A 13,856-nucleotide genomic window follows, 5' to 3' on the forward strand; every position below is an offset into this window, starting at 1 on the left:
GGTCAGCAGGGAAAAGTGGCGAATGCTCGTGGGGCAAATCACATCTGCCCTAAAAGATGTCACTTCGTGATGGCCACGACCGCTCTGCCAAGAGTGTCACGATGAAGAAGAAGAAGGCAGAGACAAAAGAACGCCACTTGCTTCAATCCTTACAAACCTCACGCACTTCCTCTACATTCATTACTCGTTTCATACATGCTCGCCGGTTCTGGATGCTTCGGACCTTTCCTTTTTTAAAACGTCTTCAACTTGTTCAACGAATGTTCTACAAGCTCTCTCGCGACCTACTTTCCTACACATACTTGCCTTATATATTTGATTGGTCATTATTTATTCACTCATTCGCTCCACGTGTAGAAAAAAACACCTTGAGAAATAGTAGAGAATAAATTATGAGAAAAAAAATGTGCATCAGGTGCCTAAGAACAGTGCAGTGGCCGCACATAATTCTTGAGAAACTCAGAATTCTGAGCGGCACTGCGATTCTGCTTGTCACTTTGATACATAAGCTGTTAAGTTTCATTAGCCCAATATTCGACCCCTTTCAAATTTAAATACTACAATACTTGCAAATTGCTTCTTGCCGTGAAGAATACCGCTTAGCCTCGCACTCCTACTAGCCTCCCATTGGTAAAATTGGTATTTGAGGTTAATTCAGATTGTATTTTAATGATAAGTATTCGCCTTTCAGTATATTGTCTCCAACCACCGACTATTGAACACGCCCGACACTCAGCGCTGCCCGAACAGGCCACTTTTGACCTGGACGCCACGGTTCAGTACAACTGCCACACTGGTTACGTCACCAACGGGTTTCCTAGGGCTAAGTGCTTAGCCATCGATGGTCAAGCTTCCTGGTATGGCCCGGACATTACATGTGAACGTAAGTCACTCTTATTCCGTACAATATAATTCCATATAGGGTTTTATGGCCATAGCCTTTATTTCATCTTTAATCCTTCTGCTTCCGGTAAGACAAGAGTTTTGACGTGAACAAATTTGCAACACAGTCATCCAGAAACATTAGTAATACCACCATATTATTTATAGAAGATACATAAGATGTAAATTAGGATTGTCTCTAATAGATAATAATATTATAATGCATATCTCAACATTATCTCAACAACTTCAAGTTTTTGAGAGATTTAAAATTTGTATTTTATTTTGTAGATAATGAGAGAGAGACCGCACTAAAGTAACGGGGCACATTTGAACAGCACGTTAACTCACACGTTAAGCCTAAGCTTGGGATTATTTAGCTCGGCTCGTGAATTTAGGATTATATATAGAAATAATAATTCAAGCAAACTTTATTCAATTAATTTTTTGGATTTTTTCTTTTACGATAAAAACCTAAGTTTTTATCATTTTGGTTACAATCTAGGCTAATAAGCAGTTTTGAATTAATTTACTAAGTAGGGTATAACTGTAAAAGTGTCTATTAGCACTATTCTAATTGTCTGTATTAAGTGGAAGACACTATGTTCTTGTGTTCTTGTCACTTGTATTACACTAGCTTTTCCGACACCAACTCAAAAAGGTTTAGCTCCTTTGAATCTTCTCACTAGGTTCGTGTTGTCGAGAAGCTGGATAGCCTCGGCGTTCACATGATGGTGAAGACTTAGCTCATGGGCATCTGCATATTTTTGAATAATTTTTATGACTAATTCCACCTTAAGGTCACCCAGGGGTCATTTCAATAAATACCCCGGAGCACCTTATTCTGAAAGCATTGTATAATTTGTATGTTTGGTACAACTCCAAAGTTAAAAACAAAAGACAACATTGACATAAAGCACTGTTTATATAACTGGACTTTATTATACACTGATAATGAAGAGTGCTTTCCAAGTAACTAGTTTATATTATGTATATAGCGTAATTCCAACTCCTCTCGTTTCTTTTCGACATGAGCATTCCAGCGAAACTTTGTGTCTAATGTCATGCCAAGGTATTTATTTGGCTGTATTCTCGTACTTTACTATTAATATAGACCGGGTGATAGTTAAATCTTTTATACTACGTTAAATCTATATGAGTTGATTTTAACTCATTAAGTCCAATCATAGATGGTGTGGTGTCATTATGGCTGATTGTATTTTACACACTGCTTCTTCATGCGTATGGCCTACAGCTTTTTCTAGCTCTGAGATATCACAAGTATATAATAAATATTCAACATTGAAAAAAAATTCATGCCCTAATTTTTAGCCAAGCCGTAAAACATTTATAGTATCGAAATATTATTTAGATTTTGCAAGTTAACTTTATGAGTTCAGGCAAAAATCTTCTTCCATTGTCTTGCATAGTACAATAAGCCAGACGATGACGTGACTAATGTTATCGGTTTTGGCATAATCTTCTTCTATTTACAGAAAATTATGTCATAACCGTTTCTTCCCTCGTGGTCATGTAGTTTCAACAGTGTTTTTCTGCAAATGTTATAATTTTAATTTCAGCCCGTTCTTGCGGTGAACCCGGAGATGTCCCACATGGCTGGGTCACTGCCGACTGTCATACATTTGGCTGTCGAGCAGTAGTCCAATGTGGCCAAGGATTCGAGCTCGTTGGTAAAGCAGAGCGGTACTGCCAATCAGACGGTGCTTGGGCTCCTAAGGAACTCCCAACTTGTGTCCGTAAGTATTCCGCTGATTATGTACTTTATCGATATAATGATGAGTCCCGGCATTGACCGCCTATTAAATAAATATGTGCAGGCGAAGTTAAATTCTTGCAAAACTCATGCTATCCTGAATATTTGACTGCGTTAAAATGAATGCGCTATAAATGAGCTAAACAGTTTATGTGCTTACTGTTTATTAATTCAACTTTCGTTTCGTTGCTATAAAGATTTATACAAAGCTTTTGATTAACTTGGCTATGAACAATTAACGAGGAGCCTTTTGGCTACTTCACCGGATATGGTTAGTATGATTTTAAATCAGAGATCGTGAGTCAATTATATTTTTTTATATATATTTGCTGTTAGGAGCTTCAATTTCAAGGAATAACTGCATAGCTCATTGTTTTATTCAATGAATGATAAACTTCCATGCCGTTACTCATCATTGGATCATAAATTATATCGTTTGGCATTGCTTCGTGACAATGTAGTTGCCGATGTTTGATGTCGTTCATTTGGAATGTTGCATGGTTTTCGATCTAAATTTACGTTTCGGTGACTAGTTGGCATGGCGCTTCGTTACTCGTTATCATGGCTATCACCTGCAATCTCATTGTCATGATGCAATTGAATATTGGAAACTTTGATCGGAATATTGCGCGCTAAAGTTAACCTACGATCCGTGATCTTAATTGTTCTGAATTTGATTAATGATTAGTCTCTCAACGCTGTTATCATTTAATTTGTCCTTGCAGTACTTTTCGCCAATTTTTTTCGGAACGATGGTTTTCTTAACTTTAACGTGTAATAAACTATTTTATACTTTTCTTTAATCGTATTTGTTAAGGTTATTTTGCTTAAAACCAGCATTTCCCAGGCAGATATTTTCATGTATCTCTGCAACTTCTATGCTTTGATAAACAAATATTAGAATCATTTAAAATATAAAACTATCTTTTTTCGAAATTCCTTTCAATGCTATCGCCTTACAATTATCATTATTAATTGATAATACATAATTATTAAAATACTTCGTTTAAATACTTATAAACATTTTCTTATGTTATAGTACTCTTTATTTTATTTGTTTCCCTTTCTAACAGCTCTAAATAATATTCTAGCCAAAATGTATCAAATGGTTTTTAATCTTAAAGTCAAAAAATACTTAATAGTGAATTGAAATATTAATATGCTTTTTATATTACGAAGTTCTGTCGGTTTTTTTTTGTTAATTTTCTTTTTACTAAAAACTTGATTCTTATTTGGCTACTATATTATTTAGTCTGGGAATGATATGGAGTGGATATAAGATTTAGGAATATATTATATGGAAACATCTGTAAATTTGAAAATTTTTGTTTATAATAATAAAACAAGGTTTTTCTTCCAAATTATCAATATATAGAAATTTTCCACTCTTATTCAATATGCCATTAAGGTATCGAATTGATACAATCTGTTCTTGCAATCATCCATTTTGGCTTTTTTATTGCCAGTGTGTTGTATCCACTCCATATAAATATTTATGAAAACAAAGTTTCCAATATTACCGAGGAACCCTATATTTTTATAATTAATATTCTTTAAACTTCTTTTTTCTCCTTTCCTGCTGCTAAAGAAGGAGAGAAGGGGACAGTTTGAAAAAAAAATCATTACATTTTCGTAGTTCTAACAATCAATAGTAGATCTACTGTTATAGTTTAAAATTTTATGAAAATTAAAGTCATTTTATAATGGCCATGGTAAAATAATTAACTGCCTTTTGCCTAAAAATACATAAGTAGATAAGTTAGTAGTCGGATTTTGGAAATTATAAATTTACTGTTATTTAATTTCTTATAAAAGCTTTGAAATCGTTATTGTAGAAATAATAAAGATGATAGAAATATATAAGTTTTTTATTTTACAGGTTTTCTATTTGCTATTTAACTATGCATGGAAAAGTTATAAAGCCTACTTTAAATTAATTCTAAATAATCTACTCTTAATTACTTTTAACCTTCAATCGGCTGGTAATAAATTTATTGACATTTTATGTTAATACAAGAAATAAATGAGTAATAATATATTCAAATAAAATTTGATAATCAAAATTTTATGAACGATGCGGGACTCGAACCCACGACCTCCAGCGTTCCGTGTCCGGCGCTCTAACCAACTGAGCTAACCATTCGAGTGACGTATCGATATAAAATCTTGTATGCTTTGTTCAACTCTCAAGTGTGGCTTCAAATTTTATTTGTATATTAACCCTTGAAGTGAGGTTTATCACATTAAAAACATAACAAATTGTTAATAATATATTCTTATTTATAATCTATCATATATGTATATTACCACTGAACAGTTTAATGAGACGTACGTGTGCGAATTCTTGTGTTTATTTGACTAGGGTATGCCCTAGATATGTCTAGGGCGTGTAGTATAACATCGAGTGGCGACAGTTGTTCCCATACAAATTACGCGTGATGGCCATTCTAATCTCTTTAAACTGTTCTGTGTATATAACATACACATTTTCTTAATCTTTAGTATACCGGTGAATCTTATAACTAAAAGTTCGCTAATTTATTTTATAATCTCAACATGTTTAAGAGATCCTCTGGACGATTATTAATTACGTTTGCCACCGTTTGAAAGTTAAACTATACAGACATACAGTTAGATAGTAACAAAATATAAACTTTGATTAAGCTAAGGCGACGCTTAATCCCTTTCACCCCAATACCGGGTAAAAGAGGTAACAAGTGTGCATTAGCGACAAAATACCTAAGGGACTTTAATGACCTATTCGTTTTTTTAACTTTCTGATGATATTAATTTATGAAGTCCGAATATATTCGGGTAAGGTTTACATAAAATAAATAATAAATCTTTTAAAGTGCATTAAAATTTATATATTTAAAAAAATAGGTAAAAACGTTATGCAAGGGATTGCGCTGTTTAAACATTTGTACAATATATTATTGTATGACACTATCACTCAAAAATAATGTTACAAAAAACCACCAGTGGACTCTTTTAATCAGGATGCCGGCTAGATTATGGCTACAACGGCGCCTATTTCTGCGGTGAAGCAATAATGTGTAAGCATTATTGTGTTTCGGTCTGATGGGCACCGTAGCTAGTGAAATTACTGGGATTACAAATATTGTCTCAAGGTGATGAGCTCAATTGTAGTGTCGCTCAGAATTTTTGGGTTTTTCAAGAATCCCGAGTGGCACTACATTGTAATGAGCAGGGCGTATCCATCATCAAATGCAATACTGTGCCTGTATGTCCAATTAACTGTAGAGGAAAAATTAAAAAAAAATGCAGATTTATTCAATGATTGGTACTTAGATAATTTATACGTCTTTTTTTTCGGACTGCCTAAGCTAAAATTGAAATTTAGTTTAGTATGAAACGTGCAGTGATTTGCCATAAGTTTGAACTAGTAGTAATTACAGTATGGCGATTTACCACGGAGTATAATTCGGCTAACTTTGAAAGGGAACAGTTGCTTAAAACGTAGTGGACTTCGGCTAATATTGCCGTCATATGTCAATCTATCGATGACTGCACGTTTCATACAATTGAGTGAATCGCTTTTTACTTAGAGAGTTTCGCTAGGCTGATTTCATATTTTATGAGTGTTGGTGATACTTATTATAATATCAAATTGACAATAACTAAATCTGTTTAATATTCCTGCCACACTTTGCCTAAATTTATATTGCTTTTGATTCTAACGCCATCTATGGGACAATAATAAAGCATTCGTGGCGCCATCTAGTGGTAACACAGGTGCAGTGCCCGCCGCCAGAAGCTCCGAGACACGGGAAGGCTGTGTACACATCTTGCGCATATAATTCAGTTGTGTCGTATGAATGCAAGTACGGTTACCGCCTTGTTGGAGACGCCACACGACGCTGGGGTGCTGATAAGAAGTGGTCAGGGACCCAGCCTATTTGCAAGGGTATGTATAATATTATGACGACAGAAATTCTAACTATGGCATGTAAGCATCGCTTTCTATGTATATGTACATTTTTCAAAAATACCACTTTTTCAGATAAAATACTTAGGTACTCTGACACGTGTTATTAGAGTGCAAAATCACCTGTTGGTTAGTGAAACGCCCTGGCCTTTACAGTACAGTGCTACTCCGGATTCTTAAAAAAAATCAAAGCGGCATCGCGATTATGTTCGTCATTTTAAGATATTAATTTAACAGAACTATTGCATGAGAGAAAAACATAAAGCGTAACTAATAGTATTGTATTTGATTAACGCGGGTACATAGCTGCGCCCGTCACCTGAGACTGAACCATGAAGTAGCCATGAACTTTAATGTACTCTAGTAATGTCTACTAGAGCGCAAAAAAAAATAATGCTGGGAGAATTTCTTGCGTCGGTTCTTCTCTCTCAGAGCGCCATTTGTTTCTGATGCGATAGTATTGTCTAGTATATTAGAAATGATATCAAAAATAATCAATTTTGAGAAAATAAATGCCATTTAATGCCTAGTTTTACTTCTTTTCGTAATTAATTTACATAATATGATTATTACTATTATGTTTCTCTATAAATATCGTTTTTTATATGTTGATATCTTTCAGAGATAAATTGTGGCCATCCGGGACAGCTCTGGAATGGTTGGCTGGAGAACATATCCTCAGGAACTGGATTAGGAGCTTCGATAATCTTCAGGTGTCAAGATGGAATGAGGATGGAAGGAAATGGGTCCGCTATCTGTCAGAGTGACGGGACTTGGAGTCATCCGTTACCAATGTGCTTAGGTCAGTTGTGTGAAGCTTTTTCTCGCCAGGTTTTACTCGGTTGAATTAGTAATATAATAAGATATTACATCTTTTCTTTCTTTCAATAAGCTTTAATTAGGAATAGTGTGAATAATATAAAATATTGTTTTTTTTTTTGTAAAAGTGTGTCAAGTTTCTAATTAAATCGACGATTTTAAGTGAATGAAACTAACGTTCAAAGATTCTGTTACATAGATCCATCCAAAGCTAATAAAAGTAAGAACGACTATTAAAATTAACATTGTCATCGGTTCTTGATAAGTTTGCGAAGTTTCACTTCAATCCGACGTCTTAAAGCGGGTGATAATATAGTTCAAAGATTCTATTACATAGATTCAAATTTAAAACCCATTCGAAAAACTATGCCTCAGACCTGAGAAGAACAGAGGCAAGAAATTAAGCCGCGTTCTTTTTTTTTTTTCATAAAAATATCGTTACAATGTTCAAACAACCTGAGGGCGGTCGCTAAAACTAATTAAAGCCTGTTAAAAAGACAAATATGTAAAAAGTTTCAGATAATATATAATGCAGAAAACAAAATAATAATTAATTTTACGGATCAGGGTACGCTTCCCCGTAATGGTAGTTTAAATTTAATGGTACCATAGTATTGTAAATACGGGTATTGTTAAATAGACAGTTTTTATCACAAAAAAAAATATAAGTACCTATCGAAATTGATCACAGTGAACAATGTGAGGTTTTAACTCAACTGTGACTATTCCAGCTCCGTGCGTTGTGCCGCACGTGTCCCAAGGCAGGGTTGTACTGATGGAGAACAAGACCCAGGACAACGAGACACAGGAACACACACAGATCGTTGGCAGCTCCACTATGGTGCAACATGGTACGTAAATACACTATAACCAACGCGGAAGTAAATACTATGCAATAAGAGGCGCGACTGCTTAAGTAAAAATTGATATTTTGTTTAGAGTGAAACGTGCAGCGAGATTTGACATAAGTTTGAAATAGTAATTACAATATGGCGACGAAGTATAATCCGGCTAAATTTGAAAGCGAACAGTTGCATAAAACATATAGGACTTTGGTTATCTCCGTTTTTTACAAGATTAGTCGTCGTCTGTCAATCAATTCCTGCCGCCGAATTCCACCGTCGCACGACACGCCACAAGATAGGATATCATCCTCACCATCTGGATGTGTGGCGGTCCTCCACAGTGCGGTTTACAAGGTGCTTTCTTCCACGTACTACAAAGCTGGAATGAACTTACGATGGAATGAACGATACGACATGGGTACCTTCAAAAAAAGCGCGTACACCTTCCTTAAAGGCCGGCAACGCTCCTGTGATTCCTCTGGTGTTGCAAGAGAGTGTGGGCGGCGGTGATCACTTAACAACAGGTGACCTGTACGCTCGTTTGTCCTCCTATTCCATAAAAAAAATCTATCAATGATTGCACGTTTCATACAATCGAGTGAATCGCGTTTTTTTTCTCTTGGAGAGTTGAGGCTGTAACTACCTACTGAGGTGTGAGTAAGAGAGAGTTCTTTACATTGGTTTTAAAACAATTGTCTATTTAGTTGTTATTTTCTTTAGTAAATAAATTTTAAGAACAGAATTTAAAAAGCTTATTATTTTTATTACAGGTGAAATTATTGTAGTGGAATGCGAAAAGGACTATGAATTTCCATCAACCAGCGCTGCAATCACCTGTAACAATGGAACCTGGACCCAAATCCCGCGCTGTCAGCCCGCAAGGTACAAATACTTTTAATAATAATTATACTAACACACTCTTACACAAATTATCTTGCCCCAAACTAGGCATAGCCGGTACTATGGGTGCAAGACAACGATATATTTAACACAATATACTTACTAACGCGGTGATGCTGCCAGTATTCTTGGTACGCTTCCACGTAATGATAGTTTTAATTTTATGTAGTCGTAGTATTGTAAATATAGTTATAAGATTTGTATTATATACTTACTTAAACATACAGTACCTGGACGACCGAGCCTTGCTGGGTTTTTTAAGAAGGTACAAAACTTGAACAAAAAAAAACTAATAGGACATCTGGATTGGAACCGGGGTCTTCTGCTTTTCGGATCACCTAATGCCCATCTGAGCTATTATGCCCTGTACTGCCCCGGGCGTAAAAAGAATAGGGTAGTCCCAGGTCCAAGGATATCGTAAGAGGCGACTACGGGCTTTTTGAAAGTGGGAGAGTCACGCTGCCATCTTATGTCGTCAGTACAATCGGGCCAGACTCGTCCGGGTTACTTACCACACTCGCACAGAATACCGGCGGGAAGTAGCGGCCTAGTGCCGCTATGTTTCGCATAGGTTAGTGTCGAGGACCGGAGGCCATCCCTTCCCCCCTCCCCCTCCCTATCACCCCCCAACAAAAATATGAGAGCGGTCCTTAAAAAGATATTACCCCAGGAGGGTACCGGCTCTACCAGAGTCGGAGAATCCCTCCCCGAGCATTCTCGCTCGGGCTGCCCCTCGTATTCTGGGGAGGGCACAGTACCGCACATACCTAAGGACAAACAGGGCAGCAACACCACGGCACCCCGCTCCACGCTTAATGTGGACTTCTGCAATATCAGGGGAATTCACTCCAATTTAAACGCCGTCCAACACCACCTTGAGACGGCGCAGCCGGCCTTGTGTTTCCTTACGGAGACGCAGATATCTCGACCTAGCGATACGTCATATTTAACGTACCCCGGGTACAAAATTGAGCATAATTTCCTGCCTCATGCCGGGGTATGTGTGCACGTTAGGGAGGATATCTGCTTTGAGGGTAGGGACCTGTCTACTCTCTGGCTCCGCGTAGTTTTAGAAGATCGCGTCCGCATCTATGCGTGTGTCTACAGGTCCCATAGTAGTAACGTCGCTCGACGGTCGACGCCCCTCTCGGAACGTCCGACCATTGCCTGGTCAGGAGTGTAGTGCCTATCCGACGCCAACGTCGCAGACCACCAGCGACCCGCCGCGTTTGGCACTACAAGTCAGCAGATTGGGATAGGATGCGTTCCTTCTTTGCATCCTACCCTTGGGGCAGGGTTTGTTTCCCTTCAGATGATCTTAGTGCCTGCGCCGTTGCAGTAGCCGAAGTGATACTGCAGGGCATGGATATTTTTATACCAAGCTCTGTAGTACCGATCGGTGGCAGATCCAGAGAGCAGCTTTCCAGTTACCCGACCGGAACAAGCAAGTTCTGGTCGTTGTCGAAAGCTGCTCTTGGTAACTTCAGCCAGCCGTCCATGCCGCCGTTGCACATGAGGAATGACACCCTGGCCCATACGGCAAAAGAGAAAGCCGATCTCCTGTGCACTCTTTTTGCCTTCAACTCGACTCTTGACGACAACGGAAAAACACCGCCGACCATCCCGCGGTGTCAGAGCTACATGCCTGAAGTACAGTTCCGACAGAAAACTGTTAGGCGAGCTATGTTTTCGTTGGACGTCAGGAAGTCGAGCGGGCCGGATGGCATTTCTCCAATCGTGCTTGAACGTGTGCCCCTGAGTTGACGCCGGTGCTAACGCGTTTTTTCTGGCACTCTTATTCAAAAGGCGTAGTCCCTGATTCATGGAAGTCAGCCCTTGTCCATCCGATCCCAAAAAAAGGAGACAGTTCTGATCCGGCAAACTACAGGCCTATTGCTATTACCTCCCTACTCTCAAAAATCATGGATAGCATAATAGAGCACGGCAATACTTCAAGCCGGCCCACATTCTAGCGCTCTACAAAGCGCAGGTCCGGCCTCACATGGAGTATTGCTGTCATCTCTGGTCTGGCGCACCCCAGTATCAGCTCGATCCAATTGACCGCGTGCAACGCAAAGCAGCTCGAATTGTCGGGGACCTAGCGCTCAGTGAACGGCTGGATCACTTGGCGTTGCGTAGAGACGTCGCTTCATTGTGTGTCTTCTACCGCATTTATCACGGGGAGTGTTCCGAAGAGCTGTTCAACCTGATTCCTGCTGCCGAATTTCACCTTCGCACGACAAGTCACAAGTTACGATATCATCCCCACCATCTGGATGTGTGGCAGTCCTCCACAGTGCGGTTTTCAAGGAGCTTTCTTCCTCGTACTACGAAGCTGTGGAATGAGCTTCCTTGTGCGGTGTTTCCGGGACGATACGACATGGGTACCTTCAAGAAAAGGGCGTACACCTTCCTTAAAGGCCGGCAACGTTCTTGTGATTCCTCTGGTGTTGCAAGAGAGTGTGGGCGGCGGTGTTCACTTAACACCAGGTGACCCGTACACTCGTTTGTCCTCCTATTCCATAAAAAAAAATATAGTCTTGAATATACTGGCGAAATTTACCTTTGTATTCTAATGTTATTGTAGCAGTTTCTCATTAATACACGGATAAAACTACATCTTTTAAAATTGAAACCTAGCTAGATCGATTTCTCGCCCCCGAGACAACTGTATACTAACGTTGGAGCCGTTTCTAAGATTCAGATTATATATACAAGAATTGCTCGTTTACGGACATAGGATACATACATATAAACATCCATGACTCGGAAACAAATATTCATATTCATGGGCAGGGACACTAAGTTAGGGTAATTCTTCTTCTCGGTGGATACGCTCTTGACAGAACGGTCGTGATTGACAAGGTGTTCCAAAGGCACATAAGTGAATTTGCCAGAAACTGTCATAAAAATAATGTTAACACCAGGAACGGACATAAACGTATGATAGCTTCTACTCGGCTAAGTCGAGTTAGTAAGTCTTTTGTGGGGTGATGTATATGCTTTTACAACAAGATCCCAGAAAATGTTCAAAACAAAAGTATTTCGTTATTCAAAAGAATTGTAAAAAAACGTTTGTGTGGTAAATGACTTTCTCAATGATACCACAGATTGGAAATGGAAGTTTGAAATTTTAATTGAAAAGTTTAATTGTACAATATTACTTTGTAAACATATTTATTCGATAAAAAAAAAATAAACCGCTGAGTTTGTGGCGCACATTCTTCTCAGGTCTGAGGCATTCATTTTGGAATGGGTGGTAGTTTTTTGACTTTCAATAAGTGATGTCACATCCTATTTTGAATAAAAATATTTAAGTTTGAATTTGAAATGTAATGCGCTTGTACGATTCACTAAGCATCCTTCTCCAACACCACATTTTCAGAGCTTCTTCTTTTTTTCAAACTCTCGCAATGTCCATGTTTCATAGGTATACAAAAATTTGGGTAAGATTAGGCAACTAAGTTAGAATTTTATTATTTACAGGTGTAAAAAAATGCCAAAATACCCAAGAAATGGCATGGTGATCGCACCCAAAACTGAACACGGCATGAAGGCGCGGTTCCGATGTAAGGACGGCTATGAACTGAAGGGAAACCCTATTGTAGTTTGCTCTTTTGGAACTTGGAGTGGAGAAACTCCAAAATGTGAAGAATGTAAGTGTAATGTACTGGTGAAGAATAAAGTATTTGGATAGACAAATAAACCCTAAAGATATCTTTGACGATACCTGTACGATCGTCGGGAAGTTAAATATTGAGGACTTTTTTCAAATTTCCGTCTCAAAATTTATTTCTTTAGAATTTTTCTTGGTGTCAGTTCAAATACTACCACTGATTTGGAAACAAATGGCGCTCTGAGAGAGAAAAAAGCGGCGGCAAGGAACTCTCCCAGAATTCTTTTTTTGCGCTCTTTATAATAAAGTATACAAATTTATAATGTCATTGCAATTGCTATAAAATATTCATACTCTACTTCCAGGCGTTTTTGATCGCTTACATATTCAGCTGTGACTGAACTAGGACTTTTGGCAGATACAATATGATTGTTGATAATTTATCCAATTCCAAACTCAAATGTAATCGGGTAGTCCATATGTTTTCATATAAAAATGTCATTTTTTTTTATGTATTCGTAATCAACAGCGTATACATATACTTTAACAATCTTGATCTAGGTTATATCTACATAAAGCCAAAAAAGATAACTTGGATATTAAATTATAAAACGATATCATATATTAACTGAATAGTCTTAAATAATAATCTATATATTTAACTAACTAATTTACGTTATATACTATATCATTTATATGTCTAACTTTGCGGCTTTCGTTGCTTTTAGAAGGAAGCATCGGCAATGTTGGGAAAGTTGGGGTTCGTAAAAAAGGATTTGTAGCAATAAGTTATTATTTTTAAATTATTATATTATCAATAATGTTATTACCACATTTCGTCGCTATTTCAGTGTTCTGCCCATTTCCCGGCTACATAGAAAATGGGAAAGTACTCCTTGTCGGCAATATGGGCCTCTACGACTACCGTCCATATGTCAAAAAGGTAATAATATTAGCTGGTGTTTCTTTTCTTATGCCGATATTTAGACGAGTATTTTGGTCACATCTAAATAATGTCGGAAATATTATATTTCCAGCATTCGTTCTCCTTTTTTTATGGAAGGGAGGACA

General features: G+C 37.7%; 2 protein-coding genes across 3 annotated transcripts in view; both read left to right on the top strand.

Moving 5' to 3' along the window:
- The window catches only part of LOC126970016 (protein lev-9-like), a 99,977-nt gene extending 95,487 nt beyond the window's left edge, over window positions 1-4,490 (top strand). The window contains exons 6-8 of one of the 2 annotated variants that reach the window (XM_050815698.1): window positions 692-883; window positions 2,463-2,639; window positions 4,248-4,490. In XM_050815698.1, the coding sequence (XP_050671655.1) occupies window positions 692-883; window positions 2,463-2,639; window positions 4,248-4,267 (389 nt within the window). In that variant the 3' untranslated portion in view covers window positions 4,268-4,490. Of the gene's footprint in view, window positions 1-691; window positions 884-2,462; window positions 2,640-4,244 lie in introns of both variants that reach the window. The other variant, XM_050815697.1, reaches the window with a different exon arrangement.
- Window positions 4,491-4,977: 487 nt separating this feature from the next.
- Window positions 4,978-13,856, top strand: part of LOC126969692 (uncharacterized) — a 30,573-nt gene continuing 21,694 nt past the window's right edge. The window contains exons 1-7 of the mRNA XM_050815239.1: window positions 4,978-4,984; window positions 6,402-6,584; window positions 7,228-7,407; window positions 8,156-8,275; window positions 9,040-9,151; window positions 12,656-12,825; window positions 13,637-13,728. Of these exons, the coding sequence (XP_050671196.1) occupies window positions 4,978-4,984; window positions 6,402-6,584; window positions 7,228-7,407; window positions 8,156-8,275; window positions 9,040-9,151; window positions 12,656-12,825; window positions 13,637-13,728 (864 nt within the window). The remainder of the gene's footprint in view (window positions 4,985-6,401; window positions 6,585-7,227; window positions 7,408-8,155; window positions 8,276-9,039; window positions 9,152-12,655; window positions 12,826-13,636; window positions 13,729-13,856) is intronic.

This window comes from Leptidea sinapis, chromosome 19 (assembly GCF_905404315.1).
Source record: "Leptidea sinapis chromosome 19, ilLepSina1.1, whole genome shotgun sequence".
Classification (NCBI taxonomy): Eukaryota; Metazoa; Arthropoda; class Insecta; order Lepidoptera; family Pieridae; genus Leptidea; species Leptidea sinapis.